Source organism: Hirundo rustica, chromosome 10 (genome assembly GCF_015227805.2).
Source record: "Hirundo rustica isolate bHirRus1 chromosome 10, bHirRus1.pri.v3, whole genome shotgun sequence".
Taxonomy (NCBI): Eukaryota; Metazoa; Chordata; class Aves; order Passeriformes; family Hirundinidae; genus Hirundo; species Hirundo rustica.
Window position 1 is genome coordinate 5,860,169 of NC_053459.1, and position 20,064 is coordinate 5,880,232.

The following is a 20,064-nucleotide window of genomic DNA, read 5'->3' on the forward strand; positions in this document are numbered from 1 at the left end:
CCCCCAGCCAGCTCCCCGCAGCCAGAGCTGAACCGGGAACCCCGGACACAAAAACTCCTCTAGTGCACGAACTGAGGAGCAAAACCTGGGCCCCAACAACATCGTCACCCATCGTGGCACGGGACTCTGGCAGCATTACTGGGGGTTACGGGCACATCCCGTCCCCCGTGCTCCCATCTTGGCAAGAAGGCTGTGGCACCATCCAGGGGGGCACGGGGGGCTCAGGGCTGCACCACGGTGCCCCGGCAGAGCTGGATGGATGCAGGTTCCCTGCGGCCACGCACGCTATTTCTGGTTATGCTGAGGAGCTGCTTAGGGCTGGATTTGCAGGCGAGCACGGGGGCGTATCAGCTGTCCATGCTCTGGAAGGGGCTCAGGAACAGAAAAGGGGCAGGAGATTGGGAGGGGACAGGTTTTATATAGAGATCCACGGGAAAACCCGTGTCTCCAAACACAGTAACCTAACACCAGGTAGTAGTACTAGCTCCTGCCCGTGGATTCAGGACAACAAATTTCCCCACCTGCAGGCAGAAGAGCCCGCTGCTCTCACCCTCCTGCCCAAAAAGCACGAGCAATACCCACAAAACGGCGCCCTGCCCATGCCAAGCTCCCGAACCCCCTCTCTGCCAGCGGGTGCCTCCCACAACCCTTCCCAAGGCTGTCGGAGAGCCCTTCAGCCCCACAGGTGCTGTCGCTCCCCCGGGACCCCCGGCCAAGGCGGGGGCTGGCAGCGCGGCCGGGACTGGGGCCAGGGGTAAAATTAGAACGCGTGTCCCTGCCAGCCCCTTCTGCGAGGTGCTGGGACCAGCTGAGCCCGTCTAACCCGCACTGTAACCCTTCATGTCCCCCGTTTTGTGGGCTGGGACAATTACTAGAAAGCCAGGGATTTGCAGGGCTTTCCTTTTTGATCAGCCGTGTCCAGCTACCCCAGGCAGCCGGGCTCGCAGGCTGATGGGGCAGAGAGCTGGGGTGTTTTGGATCTTTTGGGACAGGCGGGATTGCAGCCTGCAGTTCCCTTCTCTGCTGTCCCTTTCCACGACAGGCAGTCCTGCAGAAACCGATCCTCCCCGCTTTGGCGGTTCCTGTTCCCTTTCCAGCCGCATCTCCCCACCGCTGCCCTCCTCCTGCAGCAGTTATTGTTATTATTTACGCTCCTAAGCATCCTTCGAGTTCTGCCGGGGGACGGGATCTAAAGAGAAAGCCTTTTAAGGATTTGTGGCAGCGCCGGGAAGCGAATCCCCCCCAGCGAACAGTGGTGCTGGGGGATTTGAGTGTAGACAAGTGCTCGGAGCTGAAAAGGGCAGCGAGAGGGGAGGGAGCGGGAGGCACGCTCTGAAACCAGACCCCCCCTCCGCCCGAAACGCAGCTCCTTCCTCTGCTTTAGGAAACGGATCCCTCCCGCGATTTCCTTTCAAAGGTGACTTGTAACCTCTTCATTAGGGTCGGCTTTGGCAGAGCCCTGATGGTGCAGCTGGCAGGGCCGGGGCTGCGCGGGGCGGGAGCGCGCTCGCCTTGCCAAGGCTGGGCAGCACTCGGGCTGCGCGGCGCGGCGGCGGCAGCACCGGCGCCCCGGCCATGCGCTGATGGGTACCATGGACTTTAAGACAGATGCCAGTGCAGTCACCATCAATCTGCTGCTTATCGTGCGCCCCGAGGAGGCAGCGAGCAAGGAGAAGGGGCAGCGAGAGGGGCGGACGGAAGGCGGCCGAGGCGCAGGTAACATCGCGCCTGCACCGGGCGAGGGAGGGCAGGGCTGCAGCTGCACACGGAGAAGGAAGCGGCAGCTTTGGAGCAGGATTTCGGTTTCCTCTCCTCTTTCTCCTCTTTGCACGCGTGCTGCCTAACTCCAAAATGCCAACTTTTTTGTAGAAGCCCAGCGTGTCTCCGCTGGTGCTTTGCTGGAGCCACGCTCCGAGCGGCGCCCTGTCCAGCTGCAGTGCGCGCAGCCCCGGTGCACGAGCAGGGACACGCAGGGACAGCAGGGACACGCAGGGACACCCATCCGAGGGTCGTGTTTGCACCTTGTGTGTCCCCCACGGGCTCTCTGGGCTGTGCAAGGGGAGCAGGGAGGGTGCTCCACAGCAGCACCCACTGCCCCGGAGTACAGGAGCAGAACTGTTTTGTTTGCAGCGTGCCCAGGCTTTGTCTCCGAGGCTCACCGTCCTGAGCCATTTATAGCTACAGCTGGGGACAGCGTCTCTGGCTCGGCTCCCTGTCCTGGAAGAGGGTCTTCCAAAAAGCTCAGCACACGGCTGTGCTCTGCAATTGCAAGAGGAGCCTCCCTGCAGAAATTAAGGGAGGAGAATGAGTATTCCTGCTCTAAAACCTGGGAGAGAAGCTGAATTTTCAGACAACCAGTCCCAGGCTAACAATGCTAGGCAGAGCTATCACAAAGTTGTGTCCATGCTCCATCAAGCACAGCATCCTGCACCTGCTCAAATAAGAGCAAATCCTACCAAAGCGGCTTCAGCCTGGACTACTGCACTTTGTGCCCCCTGGTATTTCATACTTTAGCAACAAGAACTGCAAGCCAAGGCTGCAGATGAGACAGAAGGTGGATCCTGATGACACCTGGCATCCGCTGGGATAATGGGATGATAATGCATGAAAGGGCTCAGGGTGTTTGGCCTTCAAGCAGCGCCAACACTTCAGCCCAGGAGGACCCTGCCAATGTCCCATTTCTATCTTACAGGTTCGGGGGGTGATGGCAATGGAAACAGCAGATCACAGGGCACGGACCTGAACGGTACGTCACCCTCTCCCCGTGAGAAACCAACCCCAGAGCACAACCCAAAGCTCCAAGCTGTGCCCTGGCACATAGAAGTGCTTCACACAACCCCTTTCCAGAGCTTTCAGGGGCTCCAGTGGAGGCACATGGAGGGCCCTGGGAAGCATCCCCCCGCCTCTGTGCTCTCTGTGCCCCATGGACAGGATGCACAGGGGTGGCACTGCCGAGCCCCTGCACATCCGTCTGCAGGGGCTCTCCTGCCATGGAGCTTGGTCAGATTACAAGTGCACAGAGCTCTTAATTTCGCAGCCAGCTGATGGCAGGGGAAATTCTGTGCCCCCAATCGCTCAGGTTGCAGCTAGAGCTTCCAGAGACTTCCCCAGCACACACACAGCTTAAAGCAGAGTCTGGGGGATTTAAAGAACCTTTTCAACCATCTCTCCCACTCAGAGTCTGAGCACAAGGCAGGTGGGATTGCTGACCAGGAATGATGTGGATTCTTGTTCTCAACGTTCCGCTGCCAATTCCCAGCCTTCTGCCCTAAAATAATTGAGGAGGAACATCTGAGGAGGTGACCCCAGAACAGTGGAGCAGCTCCCAGGGAAGGGACTCAGACCATCCCACTTGCTCTCCTGGCAGTCTAACCCTACCATGGCTTAGCATAAAAAGGCAGGGGCAAAGGCAGAGTAAGACACTGGTAATTCTCATGGTACCAGACAGTGGATTTTAGTTACACTAAGGAGGAACTTTGCTTCCACAGGTCAAGTAATAGCAGCATGCAAAAGCCACGGCTGCTCCCAGCAGGATGCCTGGCAGGAGCCCTGATCCAAGCCCCTCTGTAATCAGTGGTGGCTGGAGGCTGCACACAGTCTGGGAGCAAACAATATTTCATGGCAAGGCACTACTTTGAGGCTTTTTTTACAAAGCAGATAACAAAAGCTCTCACTCCAGGAAGCAGATAAATATCCTGCGTTCTCTCCCTTTGTCACGCTCAAGAGGTTCTGCAACCAGAGCTGCAAAGTCAGCCTCCTCTACGAGTGACTAAGAGGCTGGTATTGATCATTTCCCACCCTGAATTAATGGCAGGGGTATTTAGCACACACATGGGAATCCTTCCCTTGCAGCTCTACCTTGAGCACAATTTAAACCCCTGGGAGGGGGGGAATTCAAACACCAGAGGAGGAGGCAGAGCTTTGGTTCCTCCAGCACCACAAGGGTTAATGAATTGCCCTTTCACCAGCCGTGTCAGTGTCCCTGTGAGGCCTCTGACACCCCTGGTGCTGCCACAATATTTTCAAGCTTATATAACCCCAGCCCCACTGAGGCAAAGAGGCTGTGGCCCCACTCCACAGGATCCCATGCCCTGGGGACTGGTCCTTGGACTTGGACAAGCTGAGAGATCCCAGTTCCCCCCTGGCTCCTGGTGGGATGGGGATAAAAGAGATTGAAAAAGAGTGAGAGCTCACCCTGGCCAACACCCAGCAGAGCCCAAAGTGAGGGCTCAGCGTCCACTGGCATTTGCTCCCTCCCCGGGGCACGGACTTGTGCTGCTTCCGAAACCTGTGTGAACCCTGGGCAGCCAAGTGCTGCCCACACCTCCCTCTGCCCCGAGGACTCCGGGTCCAAAGAGCCAGGGTCTCCCAGAAAGGGAGAGCTGAGGATGAGGATGAGCTGCTGACAACCACACCACAGCTCCCACTTCGCCTCCAAGCCCCCAGCAGTGCCCTTCCCTCCCACCTGTCTCTCCAAGCACCCCCTGGTCCAAGCACCCCGCCCCGAGCAGCAGCAGGCTGGGCTGGAGCATCCCTCTGGAGAGGGTCAGGCACCCCGACCAGGAGCAATTGAGCTTTGAATCTGAAGGACAGGGTTCATCTTCCTGAGTGTGCCTTACCTCTCTGCCGAGCAGGGCTGATTTAACCCCATCCTTGCTGGCTGTTCCGCTCTCTCCAAGGCACTGAGATGTTTCCCTTTGTGTCCCCAGGCCGGCGCGGCCTCACAGAGCCCCGTGAGCAGAAACCGCCCACGACTTCGGGTCCTGACAAAGGTAAGTGGTGACCCAAGAGACACTGCATGGCTTCACTGAGCTCCCAACACGCTTCTTCCCTGATAAAATAACCTCAGAATATCCCAAAAGAGAGAAAATATCCCACCCTGAGACAGCTGCCCCTCAAAGCTCTTGCTGGCCAAGGACTTGCCTGGCCACAAAACACAAGGAGAACAGCAAGTGCTTCTCTGAGCTTGGAGCAATCTGGTCTAGTGGCAGGGAGTTGGAGCAAGAGGATCTTTAAGGTCTCTTCCAACCTAAACCATTCTATGATTCTTTATGAAGGATATCTCAATCAGGAATAATTAAATAAAAGATCGTAAAAGCACCAGCAATCATTTCATACCACCAGTTTTTAAAGCAATGATATAGCATGTTGAAAAATTCCTGTGGAATTACATTTTTCACTTGTTAAATGCCTTTTAAACTCATCAGCAGAAGGCATTCATCACCAGTAAGTTTGTTTCTTGAAAACAAAGAATTTTAATTACGGGAGAAAACTTAGAAAGTGAAAGTTGGGGAGAAAACCCACAAAAAAGCAAGTAAAAATAATCTTAAGCAATAAAAAAGGACCCCTGAAAATAGAAAACCTCTAAGGAAATCAAACCATTTGCATGAAGTCTTCTCTTTGAGAAACAACTTCATTTTAACTTTGAATTAACTGACAAAATACACCAGCCAGCTCTGCTCTGACACTCTGATAGCTGCAACCATCCTAGAACTGGAGTCAGGCTCCAAAATTTAGGTTTTTACAGCTTATACAGTTTTTCTTGCTTTCTGGTTTTGGTGCTTCAAGGATATTGAATCTGCATAATCACAGGAGAAACTTTACTTTTCTATGGGTATTCAGAAAAACTTATTCTTTGATGAAAATGCAGATTCCCATCTAATTAGCCAGTTCCAAGAGCTGACTTTAAAGGAAAACCCCAAATGTCATGAGGCTCCTGGTAAATGCATAGGAAATGTGACTGGATGGCAGCCCCAAGGTGCATTAACATCTTGACCTTCAATCTCCTGAGTAGTTTCTGCCTGATCCAAAACAGAAGCCCAGGAACTCATGGAGCTCCTCCAGGGAACCTCGAGAGCTGCAAACCCTTCTGAAATACCTGCCAAAAAATGCAGCCCCTGTTAAAAAGTTCAGGTAGTTTTTATAAGAGATCCCTCACTCTCTTTTCTGGTATTTCCCCTCTATGAAACTTTAAAGACCAGAGCCCAGGTTTCCAGGGGAAGTTTTTCTGGAGCATCAGGGCATCCCTGGACCACAGCTGGCTCTCACAGGCAATGGTCTTTGCCAGACATTTTACTATCCCAAGACCAACCGTTTTCATCACCTCAAGTCTTTCTGTTTAATTCCAAGAAAAATCAATGAAAGACATCGATTCTCTGCTTGCTGTAGCTCCATCAAGAGCTCTTTAATATGGTGATAAACCTTGGCTATCACCAGAGCTGCTGCTTTATCTAAAGTTAAGAGCTGCCTCGGCAGGCACTCCTGCCCTCTCCTCCATATCCTGGTTAGTTTTCCCTTTTTAGGGAATTTATCATCGTTTCTTGCAGGAACCCAAGTGACAGTGGAGATTCACCACGAGGATACCAGCCCCCAACTCATCAAGAGACTCTCCTTGGGAAAAGGTACAGCCCCAGCCTTAAACCGCGGCAGGGGCTCAGCCCATCCTCCCCTCCTGCAGCCAGGGAGCCTGGGCAGGGCTGAGGGGATCCCTCTAACCCTGCCTGGCTTTTTGCAGGTTCCCAGAGGCTGAGAGGACACGACAACAAAGGTGAGGCTCTGCTCTGTCACGGTGTGTCTCCAAGCTCTCCCTCCCCTGGGAGGCTGCTCCCAGGAGGGGACAGGCTCATCCCTGCCATGGGGAGGCTGCTCAAGGGCACACACTGCTGGACCCTGCCCGTGACTGGGGCTTGGGGAGCCAAATCCTTCTGCTCTTGGGGTGTGGGTGTCTCCTCCTCCCTTGGCCCTGGGAAAAGGTGAGTGGTGACACTCCAGTGTCCCTCAGCAATCCCCCAGCTCCGCAGAGCTCCCACTGGGGTTAGCTAACAGCTCTGGAGCTCAGCACTCCCTTCTTCCACGCCTGGGCAGGTTTGGCCGTGGTGGGCTGGGGTTTGATGTCCCCAACCCTCGGGCTAGAACAGAAGATGCCTGTCTCCTGGGGAATGTGAGCTCTGTGGGATGGCAGGGAGGGGATGTGGAGCACACTCCACAGGGCGCTGACATCCATGTCCAAATGGAAGGGAATGGGCAAACAGCCTCAGTTCCTGTTTTTTCCACCTAATCCTGCTCCCCACAATAATTTATTTCTAGGGGTTGTTTTGTTTTGTTTTCCCTGCGGACAGCAACCTCCTCCCTCCCTCTCCCTTCTCTGCTTTGCAGGTTTCCAGAAGATTGAGGTCCCGGGGTCACCGGGAGCAAAGGACCTCCACGGTAACTATCCATCAGCACGGGCAGAGCTCAGCTTCCCAAGGCCCTGTTCATTGGGATGGCAGAGGGGAGTGGCTTTGGGAATGGCACACGTGCCCAAACCCTGCCCAGGGAAGGCAAGCAGGCACAAAGCACAGGACTGTCGGAGGCACTGTGGATCCCGCTCCTGCACGGAGCCCCTGCAGATATAACCTGGCAAAGACAAAACCTGATAACCGCATTTTTTAAAAAAAGACCATCTCCTTACCGAAAAGGCAAGAAGTAATTTTCAGAGCTGCAGAGGGTGGGAACCTTTAAATGTGTAAATCTGCTTTCTCTCTCTTTAGGTCAGTGTAACACCTCTTTTCAGGGAAAAGCTGACAGTGTCAGCTCATTCCAAGACTGCTAAAAAAAAAAAAAAAAAAATCAGTTATCTGGTTAATTAGGGCAGGTTATTAACCCTTTGTTCACACCGTGCAGAACCAGGAGCTCAGAACCCGCAAAGATGCAGAGGGTACGTACAGCAGGTTCAGTACAACTGCTCCCAGTGTTACATTTCTCATGTGCCTGAGTTCCTGCAGAACTGTGGCCCTTTACCATGCAAAACTCTGAGAGAAACCCAGCTCTTTATTGCTGGGATTTTTTAAAGAAATCATGCGCTTTCTAAGGCTTGCACAGTACAGATTTTCCCTGATACTTCTGCATTGTTGTTCTCCTGCCCCTCCATCCAATATCCCAGGATTTTCCATACTGTTATGCAGTGCCAAAGTTGCAGGGGCAGCTCAGGCTCCAACACTGCACAAATCCTAGCAGTCCAGACAGGATGGCTCCTGCTCTCCATGCAGCTGGCAGGGACCTCCTGCGGGTGCCCTCACGTCCTCTGCTCCCTAAGCACCCGCTGATGGATGTCTCCATGGGCCAGGCAGGAGCTCAGCCCCCTTGTCCCACCATACTGCCAGGAAAAACACTCCCTCCCTTCCCAAAACACTGACAACTTATTTCTTCCCAGCATATCCATGGGACAAATCCTCTTTGAAATCCATGCCAGTAGATCTGAAGCAATTAGAGAAGCTGGATGCCTACGCATTAAAAGTAAGTCTTGCTTTTGCCTCTGTCCTCCTCCCAGCTCCGCTGCGGCGACGCTCCACAAACCTGGCTCCCAGCACCAACACCAGCTCGGGCTGGGTATGGGGCAATGGCATTAGAATCTCCCAAACAAGTGAAAAACCTTTTTCTTTATAGCAAAGAATCCCACTCTGGGAACTATAACCAAAAATACATGGACCTACGGCATGTAGCTCTGTTTTTAAGGAAGCTGGAGACAGGGCAGTCTCTGGCAGGTGGGGTCTCTCTGGCTTCAGAAGAACAAGAGATGGGGAGGACAGGAGATCTACCACAGGGATTTCTTCACTTTGACCTTGCAATGCTTCCTCCCCACGCACAGGTGAACGTCAAGAACAGCGTGGAGGAACTGGTCAAAGCCCTGGTGAAACGAGCCCGCACTGACCTGGAGAAGGTCCGAGCCATATGGATGTGGATATGCCATCACATAGGTAGGCTGAGGTCTCCAGCTGAAGATAAGGCTGTCACTGTTACCCCCGTCCCACTACCGTGGCGGTTCACTCACTCTTTGTGGAATGAAGGATTTCTGGAGGTTTTTATCCAGAAATGCTTCAGAGGGTCTCTCACCACTGTTGTTTCCCAGTCCCTCTCCTTGCACTGCCAGGCCCCACAAGGTTTGTGTGTACATGATTAACCTGTAACTCCATTTGAGGAGTGACCACACGAGTCCCTACCATCCAACAGCCAGAGCAAAAGCCAGGCTGCCCAACACCAGGGGCCTGCTTGTCACCTTCAGAGCCACCCAACACCACCAGAGCCCAGTTTTGAGGGGGTTAACAGGGAGCAGGTGATGATCCAGATTTCAGAAGCAACCTGGTCTAGTGGAAGGTGCCCCTGGCCATGGCAGGCAGGTTCAAATTAGATGATCTTTAAGGTCCCTTCCCACTCAAACCATTGTAAGTTTGATCTCCATCCCTGTGCCAAGTCCCCACAGCTCTGGGAGGGTCCCAGTGTCACACAGGTACCTCCAGGAACCGTCCAGCTGCCTTGCCCAGCTCCATGTCCCACACTGGCACCTGTATGATTGCAGTTCCTGCCTGTGCCTGCACCCTTTCAACCCTCCAGAGAGCTGCAACCACTCAGGTTCCCCTGCCCTCTGGTACCAGGTCCCAAGGCTGGAGTTACACAATAACCAGGAGATGGGAAGAGGAGGAGGCGGTAGCATTTGTAGCCTCTCCCATCTGGCACATCCAAGGGGGCTTCTTGCCACCCCAGTGCCCTGATGGGGGGAAACTGGATATACAACATGATGGCATTTTGCATGACATAAGCAAAAACGTTTCTGTCCCATTAAGTCTTGGGGGCAGAGAGGCAGAGCTGTCCTTTCCCTCACCTCCTACACAGCCTGATGGGGCACTGCTGCAGTGCAGGCCAAGTGTTGGAGAGGAAAAGAGCAGTTTGGGCAGCACTGGCTTCACCTCACACCCTCTGAGATCAGCAGCTACAGGGTTAGCACCGTTAGGTCACTCCCAAACTGCTTTAGTCTTGCCCTGAAAAGGAGAGTGCTGATTTCACTGCACATCCTGAAGCCCAGGCTTTGACTCACCCAGCACTGGTTATTCTCTTTCCACTGTTAACCCATTTCTGCCCACACTACCTGGGCCAGGCCTGGCTGGAGTCGGTCCATACTCCTCAACATTCAGGGGATGTCTCTGGCCCTGGCAGCTATGCTGGGATCTCCTCACAAGATCTTTTACACCACCCTGGCCCTGGTTATCATTCCTTCCTGTATGACTGACCCTTACTTACACACACGGAAAAGAAACAGAGGTGGGAATTTAAATCTGCTGGCAAAAATGCAATATATCTTATCCTGGAATTGCACTGATGACATAAACTCCTCCCTTGGATGGATTTTAAGTGAGAACACTGCTCTCCGGGCATCTCTTCCCACCCTGCTCAATTCCTGCCTGTGATGGGCTCCTGTGCCCATGCAGTACCAGCACTAAAGGAAATAATTATATTTTAGCCGTAATTTGTGGCAAAAATAGAAAGCCCCATGGAGCCAGTGCCCCTCAAAGTGCCCTGTAGCTTTGCTGGTGGTCAGTGAACAGCCAGGGTGGAGCAGCCAGCCTTTCCCAGTGCCTGGAGCCCACGCCGAGGAGGCATCGGCCAAGCCCCTCGGATAAAGGACAAGCAGTGGCGGCATTTCATCAAAGCACACACACAGCCTGCTGCTGCTTTTCTTCCTCTGCCCCAGCACCAAGGGGAGGGGGAACCAGCTGATTCAGCATTCCTGAGGGCTTTGTCAGAAAAATACATCTGTATTTTAAGAAAGAGGTTGTGGACAGGGCCAAGGCTGGCGGCATTGAATTAACCTTCCCAGACCAGTTCCACAAGCTCTGTCTGAAGGAGTCCTGCTGTGCTGCTGTTGTGCACTCATTCCAACAAATCAAGATTTCCTGAGCTTCTAGCTATTGATACGACCAGACTGGACAGGGCTTGGAGCAACCTGGTCTAATGGAAGGTGTTCCTGCCCCTGGCAGGGGACTGGAATGAGATTAGCTTTAATGCCCCTTCCAACACAAACCATTCTACAATTCTGTGATTCACTTGCAACAAACTACTTCAAGTATTTCCCAACAAGCTGCTTTCCAAGTATTTTTAATATAAATTGCTTGTGACAAGTGCAAAAGTCTCAATGGTTTCTTTCGAGGTAACACCAATCTGACTCCTTCAAATGCAGCATGCTCTGGTTTATACTGGGAACTCTTGAGACTGTAGATCCTCCACTTGAGGGAAATTCCTGAGGACACCCATTTCGTCCAAAAACCAAAGTTTTCCTCCCACTTGGATTCAACTGCTGAGCCCCAGCCCAAGCTCAGAGCAAAGGGTGATGAGGGACAGAGCTGTCCCTCTGCCCCAGCAGTGTCCAGGCCACTCTCCCCAGCACAGCCACGGCTCATTCCCCTCTGCTCACAGGGATGAAAGCAACTGGAGCGTTGCTCCTGCTGCCCATCAGTCCCATTGCCTCAGGCTTTTGGATGAACTTTTGTCTGTGTTCCTTCCCCCAGAATACGACGTCGTGGGCTACCACAACAAAAGCCAGCTGTCAAGCAAGCCCAGAGACGTGTTTCAGATGGGCAAGGGCATTTGTGAGGGCTATGCCGAACTCTTTGAACATATGTGCAGGTAAATTAAGTTCAGAAACATTCAATGCCAGGGAGAGTTAACATTCCTTGTCATCTCCGTGCCTATCCTGTCTGCCTTTGCATTGACTGATGTGACTTTAAGCAGGACGTGGAACTTTAGCTTTCCAGCCATGCTGTGGAAAAACAGCAAGCCCTAGAAAGGTCAATTTTGCTCTCTCCTCCACTCCCTTCACCCCCCTCCCCAGCATAATTTACTTGGTGCCATCTGCTGAGCTTCGCATTGCATTAACATAATGGCAGATGAAAACACGGAGATAATTTGATTAGAAGAAGTAGGATTTTCCTTGGGGTATCTGGATGTGAAGGTTAAAAGCATGGCAAGACTTGAACAAGGAGTGCTGTCTCCAACATGCTCCCTTGCAAGATGAAGGCAGAGTCCCAGGAGGAACTTGCCCTGAACCCTCTGGAGATGCCCTGACCCCTCCAGGGACACTGCCTTGCACTTACCACTCTGTTCTGTGCCCAATCTCAAGGTGCAGCACTGTCGAGGCCAATATTGCAATCCCCATTTTGTAGCTACCACTGACGTTTAATGACTAAAATCCTTTCTTCCACCAACAAAATCTCGAGGACTTCACTGGGGATGAGTTACCTGTACTTCTCCACAGAGCAGGGCTTTACAGTCACAAAGCCATTTCTAGGAGGCAGCCCCTTCCTTGGTAGGGTGCACAGGGATGCAGCCCCAATCCCAATCCCTAAGGAAAGGAGAATCCCCAAAATCCACAGCAAGGAAAGCAGTGAAGGTGCTTGGAGGTTTGGGGATCAGCCTTAGGCAGAAGGGTTGCTCAAAAGGAGAAAACTGGACCTGACAACTCAGGGACAGGAGATCGGAAGGGACTTCCTAAAGTAATGCCAAAAGGGTGGGCTTGCAAGATGGCCCTCCCAGGAAGGGGCTTCCATTCCCTTGGAAAAATCACAGACTAGTTATTAATAGCACGTGTAAGTAACAATTGGCTTTCCACACCATCCAAAAGGATTTGAGAAGGTTTCCACCATGGAACAGACAAAATCAATAGGGAAAAGGAGAGATTAAAAAAAACGCCCAGCATACTGTGCCAGATGCTGAAGTGGTAAATGCTTCCAGCCAACAACATATCCCACAATATACATTTGGCCCATTCCAACCCAAACTATTCTATAACACTGGATCTTGTTTTCTAAAGAGTAAAGAAACAGCATGCGTTTATAGGTGCATCCTATGGAACAGCTATTAGCAGTTAGAAGGGGGGAATTTGCATCTGTTCATTAAAAAGCATATGCTTAGTTCATTAAAAGCATTAATCTTTCCAAGGATATCTCTGACTATTTAAAGGCTCTGTTGATTTACTCGCAATTCCTCAGTTCCAGGCTGATTAGTCACTATGTGATTCAGGAAACCTCCCAGTCATCAAGACTATTATATTGTCAAATATTAGCAAAATGTTTAGCTCCTGTCCCAAAAAAACTGTAAAGACAACACCCCTTTCTTGCACAGAGATCTCCTCATCCCCTCTCCCCGTGCTCTGTGCTGCTCTTACACGGAGTCTAAGCAGAAAGGCAGGAGGCAAAGACTGTTCATCTTAGAGAAAGGCTTTTCAGAGCCAGGTTTTTGGGGGAAAAGGAGTTTTAACATGCCTTTTTTTTCCTAGCTCCTGTGAGGGAACTTGAACTAACAAACCAATTTGCCAGGAGTCACCAGGAGTCCCCCCAAAAGTCCTGCTGAAGGCAACGGCTGATGTTGATTGAGTCCTACTTGTCCCAGTGCCAGAGGGAACAATTCCTGCTGCAGACACAACACTGTCACCTCCAACCACAGCTTTGGCAGCCAGACTTCCTCCCATTAGCTGAGATTCCTGTCACAGAGGAAAGGTGGGCACAGACAGTGGGAAGCTGGCCATAAGGCATCACGTTCCAAACATCAGGAGTGATAGCAATGAATGCAAACACAGGTTTCTGACCAATATTCCAGCAGCACTTATCAAGAACTGGCTTCTCAGCTGACAAGCAGACTCGAGGAAGTTGCACGGCTGAGTGAAGCAGTGCAAATTCATGAATCCAATTTAGGGCAAACCTCGCAGTCTGGAATTAGGGAGACGCTTGCCAGGATTACTGATGAAAGCACAACAATTCTTTTCCCAGGAGAGATTTCAGCAGCTTTGGGAGCAAAGCTGGCCTCACTGCCTAAAGTGGATCTGATCAGTTAGCTAGCTGCTCCTTCTTCCTAACCAGCCTGTAAATATTCCAGATTTCACATCCTCTTGCTTGTACCATTTCCTGGAGGCAGTAGCTTTCCTTCTTTTCAGGCACAGAGGCGTACACCTACCTATCACAAGCATAAACCATTCTGTCTCCTTCTGGAAAAGCAAGATTTGCTCCTTTTTTAGATGAGATGATCAAAGTCAATCTAAAATCAAAGGGAAGAAGATGCCATTGAATTCCAGTGACACCCGTAGTAAGAGCCAGACTGTTTCCTACTGGTTTTGAGGCAGAAAAGCAACTTTGTGTTTAATCTCTTTGCTGCACCCAGCAAATGTTGCCAACTGTTTCTTAATTCAGTTCTTCCAGTCCATTTTGTATCTAGGTCATCTTCAACCTCACACTGCCACTTCAACCTGTTCTGGAGATCTTCCTAATCTTCTCCCTGCCTGCTTAATTTATCTGTATGAAGTCATTGACACGAGAGACATGAGCACCCTTTTCACCAATACAGAATTGCTCCTTTATAGGAGGTTTTCATTTGGATTTTTGTCTGTCCATTACTTGAGAGACCAGTTTAAATGCTCCGGTCTTTATTTTGAGAACTTTGAACACATCCAAGCACAAACTCCTTTTGCTGCTCTGCCAACGTTCAGTGTAATTGAGAGCACCGTGGGAGCAGAACTTGTCCCTTAATGTTCCCTCTGAATATCCCAGCTAACAAGGATGTCTAGAGAAGCCTGGAAGGATTAGATGCCAATCCCCATGAAATTAGTGGGAATTTGGTACTTAGCTCCTTGAAACTCCTAGGATTAAATCTTCGCTAAAGCTCCCAGGCCAGCTCCTAGTCTCAGTTACATCATGCAAATCCAAGCTCTCACCAGTCTTGTCAGTGGAGTTGTTCCAGATTTAGTGCCCAGCTCCATGTTAGAATTTGAGTCACAGGGGCCTGCAGGCTGGCAAGGGCTTTCCAGACCACCTCCAGCACCAGGTTTCTCCCTGGCATTACTTCCAGCCTGGCCTGTTTGTTCTGCATACTCGTGGAAGAGGCAGTGCCCACTATCGCTGCTCCAACCTCTCCTTTGCTGAAGTGCCCACCTCCCCTGGAAACCAGCATCCTCTCCCTGGAAAAAGCAGCCCTCCCTACAAGCTCCACTGCACTGCCAATTGCCAGCCAGTATCTGTTATCAGGCCTCGACTTCTTAACAACCATGCTAATTATCTTCCCCATAAATATCACTTTTCTCCTGAGCTAAACCCACATTATGCAGACAATCTCGCTCTGGAAGCCTGCACTCTTTATTACTTAAGGCAGTTGTTCCATTTAACACACTTCCCAATGAAGAAGAAAAATGTCAATGCTGTCCTACACAAAAGACAACGCTCCAAGTGAAGCAATTTTAGATTAATGATGAAATAAGATGCCAATGTTAGAATCCATCAGCAGAGAGCTTATTAACACAGTGCTTATTTAAATCTTATTTACACATCCACGCAGGTATTCATCATGTTTTTAGAGAGAGACTATTTAATCACTTCTACCCTGGGCAAGCACAAGCTCATTCTTTCAGGAAACCAAATCAGCATCCACGATCCCATGAGGCCTGAGATACCTTAGCTGATGTCAAACACCAGGCCCACCGTCACGGGGAGAGAACAGCCTGTGCTTTTAATTTGTAATTACATGGGCTAATTGTGGACAGCAGCAAAGGGATTCCACTGAGTAACAAGACAGAGAGCAATTAAGCACACTTTATCTTGTCATCCTCTAACAGTACTGAATTGATGGTGCATCAGGCAGAAAGACAGGGAATATGCAAAATTGCGAGAGAAAAGGCCCTTCCTCCAGCAGGATGCTCTCTGAGTCTCTGTGCAAAGACTACAAAAACAAACAGCCCCATCCAACACCTCAGGCATCATCACCTTTTCTCCTTCCCCAGAAGTACCTGACAGGTTTAAAACAGAACTCTCCTGCAGCAGCTTATCGTTTCCTTTCAGTCTTGCAGGGATTCAGTGCAAGAAGCTCTCGGGACATGCCAAGGGACACGGGTACAAGACAGGGCAGACCTTTACAGGGAACTCTGACCATGCCTGGAACGCTGTCTACCTCGAGGGAAGGTGGCATTTACTGGACAGCACCTGGGGGAGCGGTTCTGTGGATGATTCCTTCACCAAGTTCACCTACAGGTAAAGAACCTCCTCTATCTCAGTCCCTCCACAAAGGCAGAAGGAAAGCAGGTCAGATTGGCAAACTGGACACATTTGGTGCCACAGGAAGACCCAAAGCCATGAGCAAGGTACCCAGGCTGCCTGTACAAGGCATGGAGCTTAGCCTGTAGAGAGGCAGTAGCCCTGAGCAGCAAATCACAAACTGCTAAAGGCCAACTGGCTTTTCTTGTCACATCTTCAGATGAGGCAATAGTCTGTGGCACTGGAGGTCACAGCTTTTGTGAATCGATTGCAGTCAACACCCAGTGCCTCCCTCTTTTTCCAGGAGCCTGTGGGTGCAAGGGAATAGTGCAAATACCCAGGGTTTATCCCAAAGCTCAGCATTTGCCCTGGAAACAGAAGACCAAAGCCCAGGTTTCTTTTCTGCCTGGGGAATTTCAAACCCACGGATCTCAGTTTATCAGCAGCTCAAACCACTCCAACATCCTCCTGCTGAAACCACCGCCACTGTGCGGGGGAAGAATTCTCTATTTGTAATTACTCATTTTTCCTAATTTCTCTCTTCTCCCAGGTACAATGAGTTTTACTTTCTGACTCACCCGGCCCTGTTCATTAACAATCACTTCCCAGATAACAGTAACTGGCAGCTTCTTAAGCCCACGCTGACGCTGAAGGAGTTTGAGAACAACATGCTGCACAACAGCAACTTCTACAAGCTGGGGCTGCTGGCCACGCGCCCAGAGACTCCCATCATCCGAACAGGTAACGGAGAAGCCACGGAGCATCTTCCCTCATGCATCCCACATCCAACACACACCACTGTGCACCTCTTCAGGCAATACTGAGAGAGTCCAGCAGCTCTTTTAACATAAAAACACTCAGGTGCCAAAACTGAACGAACAAGGCTCATATTTAAGACGCCCCTCCCTTGGATTTTTCCAAGAGCTGCAGGAATTTAACTGGATGGCTAATATGTGAATGCTAAGAACAGAGTTAAAACTTGTGGACATCAGCATTTTAGGATGTAATGAAGGCTTCAAACTGTTTGAGAACAGGCTCACAGAGAGGTATCTTAATCTCTTATCTACATATTGGAGAGCTCCTGCACTTTGAAGCTCCTGGGAGCAGATACTGGGTTGGCAATTGGGTCTAATCATCTCCAATTCAGCCCTTCATGATCGCAGAATTACAGAATTCCATAATGATTTGAGTTGGAAGGGGCCTTAAAGCCCATCTCATCCCAAGCCCCCACCATGGGCAGGGACACCTTCTACTAGAGCAGGTTGCCCCAAATCCCATCCAGTCTGGCCTGATCTGGTACTTTCAGTTGTATTTCACACAGGCTTTCACACTCTCTCAGACCACAGCTCCACGTCAGGGTGTATCAGAACAGGATAAATGCACATCTCCCAGACAAAGGCCACTCTCATTCTTTCTGAGGGACACTGGTCTAAGCAGAGAGCTGACAAGCTATGACCTGCCAGTTGCAGCTGTTGGTTTTTCTTCTAGAGAAACAGCGACTTACTGGGCCAGATTAATCTTCCCAGAACAGGGGTTACATGCAAAACAGGGGTTACTCCACTGACACTCCTATGCAGCCTCTTTTCTTTTGTGTTTCCCAGTAAAAGGAAAAGCCTCTGTATCCGTGGACTGCCGCCCTGGCACGTTATTTACGTTTAAGCTGAAGGGAATACAGGAACACGGTTTGATGACTTTGAAAAAACACGGAATGGAGCTGGATATCTACCCACAGACGACAGGGAGCCACAAGCTGGAGATCTTTGCCAAGTCCTTCAAGGCCGAGGCTTCGGATGTCTACGAGCGCGTGCTGGAGTACGTGGTGGAGTGCGAGTCCGTGGACAAGGCCGCGCGCTTCCCCAGGGAGCTGTCCCAGCCCGTCGGGCCGAGCTGGTTCTCCGAGCGCCACGGCTTCCTGCGGCCGTCGCACCGCGAGCCCGTCCTGCACACCAACGACGGGCGCTGCTACCTCACCTTCACCCTGAGCAAGGACATCAGCGTCCTGACCTCGCTGCACACCGACGACAGCAGCCTCACGGAGGAGATGGGCAGGCAGCACGTGCTGCAGATCCACCGCAAGAACGAGATCGAGCTGAAGGTCCATCTCCCGCACACGGGGAACTTCGTTCTCAAAATCTACTCCAAGAAGTCATCGGACCCCGGTAATTATGACTACATCTTCAACTACCTCATCAGGTGCCTGAACATGGAGGTGAAGTGGCCGGCCTTCCCCCAGAGGTACGGCAAGTGGCTGCAAGACTACGAGATCCTGGAGCCGCTCTCGGGCCTGCTGCCGGCCAACCGCAACGTCCAGTTCAAACTCAAAATGCACGGCATTGCCAAGGTGCTGGTCCAGGCTGAGAACATGCACCCTCTCACCCAGAAAAAGGACTGCTGGGAGGGAACCTGCAACACCTCGGGGTGCAGAGAGGTGTTTGTGATGGTGCACGAGAACGCCAACCACAGCTTCTACTCGCACGTCCTCAGATACGAAGTTGAGACCCAGTAACACCCGCTCCTTGTTCTTTCACTCACCTGCATGAACCAACCTTCCCAACGTGCCCCAAACCAGTACACTTTAGGAGATTGCTCATTCTCTCAAATCTGTTCTTTCAACAAATGCAAGACAACACTTGCAAGCTTTTGCCAGACCGCGGGGTCAAGGAAGCAGAAAATCCTGTTAAAAAAAGGAGCAGCAGAGGAAGACGAGATAAAACCCTCGCCTACATTTCAGTAACAATGTCCAGACAAATATTTAGAAGATAACAACTGACTGTCTGCAGGGCATTCTGGGCCAGCAGGGATTGGTTTCCAAGTTACAGACCATAAGAAAAGTCTTATGAGGGCTACTCCAAGAATTCACCTAGTTGTGGGGCAAGATGAAGAAAGTACACCCTGGTTTTGAGCAGCAACATTGGACATGAGGAACTTCATGATATTTAAACCAAGTTTCTGTATAACTGTAGTCAAGTTATAAAATACATCCAAGGAGAGAGGAGTTGGAAAAAGATACAACATGAAGTTTCCTTGTGCACTTCACTGTCTTAGAGATTTCAATAATATTTCTTCCACGGACTTTTAAATACAATGAACAAAATCATTTTTACCTTTTTATATTAGAGTATTGTAGACACTTTTTCTGCTGTAATTGTATCTGAAGCATATAGGTGTTTCCATAACCAAGATCACAGTAAAAACGAGAATAAAATTCTCAGAAATCACTCCTTCCTCCAATCTATCTATGCAATACTGCAGCTACAAACTGATGGGGTTATGTGGGACATCAGGCCGAGTGAAATTATTGTCATGTAACAAATCATTTGGTGCTGTACTCTTGGAAAACACCTCCGTGCACAAGGCAAGGGGGGGCTTCTACTGAATTCCACCACAACTGCACATCCTCAGATGGAGCAACATTTTCACAACCAATTCGGATGTCTGTGAGCGTTAGCATGATCCAAGAGGTATTATGTTTGAGCTTGAATGGAAAATAAACCTGTTCTGTTTTTGCATTCTGTTTCATTGATCAAACAATATGAATTCTCTTTCCAAAGCTGCTGTACTTTCCACACTAAAGAGATGGGTTATTCCTACATTCCCCCCTCAGTGACTGGGTGGCAGAAGTTATTCACAGGGCTGCCCACCTGCAGCAGGCTCACTCCTACGTTACCCCTTTGACCCCAGCACCCAGGGCTGAGTTCCCATTTAAGCAGGTTCAATACCTGCAAGAGGATCCCAGGATCAGCACTCTGTGAGGATGCAGGCTCCTGCAGACAGGAGCTGCAAGCATAAACACAACATGTAAGCTAACAGGGCTTACGCCAGGGTAAGCTGGGAGCACAGCAAAGCTTCAGGGTCTTTTTGTATTTGGTGACAAGAGGTTCCATATGCAACATTAAAGTAGGTTTTAAGTCCTCCCCTAAACAGCTCAGTGTCTCTGCCCTCAAAAACTGGTGGCAGCAGCTCCTCCCTGCAGGAACACTAACATGCCATGGAGCCCAGCAGGCACCCGCTCCCTGGGCATCAACACAGACTGAGCAGCCAGATGCAAGACAGACTCAGGGATCTTTTGTTTGCCTAAAGACCTTGAAGGCTAAAGCAAGTATTGTCTGTCAGCACAGACAGCTCTGGTTTATTTTGGTGCCTGGCAGAAGGGTTCTTTTTTCTCAGATCCCACTTTTCAGATCAAGGAGGACGCACTGCAGTAGCTTTCATTTCACAGGTCAAGCTGATCCAGTCAAATACG

At 50.7% G+C, this 20,064-nt stretch overlaps 1 protein-coding gene across 1 annotated transcript; it reads left to right on the forward strand.

Annotated features, from left to right (window-relative positions):
• The first annotated feature begins 1,583 nt into the window (after positions 1-1,583).
• On the forward strand, positions 1,584-19,330 carry KY (kyphoscoliosis peptidase). The gene is made up of 12 exons (XM_040074265.1): positions 1,584-1,716; positions 2,693-2,746; positions 4,710-4,772; positions 6,327-6,401; positions 6,515-6,547; positions 7,156-7,206; positions 8,192-8,274; positions 8,627-8,735; positions 11,319-11,436; positions 15,630-15,818; positions 16,372-16,562; positions 17,423-19,330. Exons 1-12 carry the CDS (start codon positions 1,584-1,586, stop codon positions 18,325-18,327), a joined length of 2,004 nt encoding a protein of 667 aa, XP_039930199.1. The 3' UTR covers positions 18,328-19,330.
• Positions 19,331-20,064: the final 734 nt, after the last annotated feature.

What these genes read in the sequence shown, in the direction of transcription:
- KY (XM_040074265.1), top strand. Translation starts at nt 1,584, where the DNA reads ATGGGTACCATGGACTTTAAGACAGATGCCAGTGCAGTCACCATCAAT. An exon ending in GAGAGGACACGACAACAAAG is followed by an intron (nt 6,548 to 7,155) that starts GTGAGGCTCTGC and finishes TCTGCTTTGCAG; the next exon opens with GTTTCCAGAAGATTGAGGTC. An exon ending in GACTCCCATCATCCGAACAG is followed by an intron (nt 16,563 to 17,422) that starts GTAACGGAGAAG and finishes TGTGTTTCCCAG; the next exon opens with TAAAAGGAAAAGCCTCTGTA.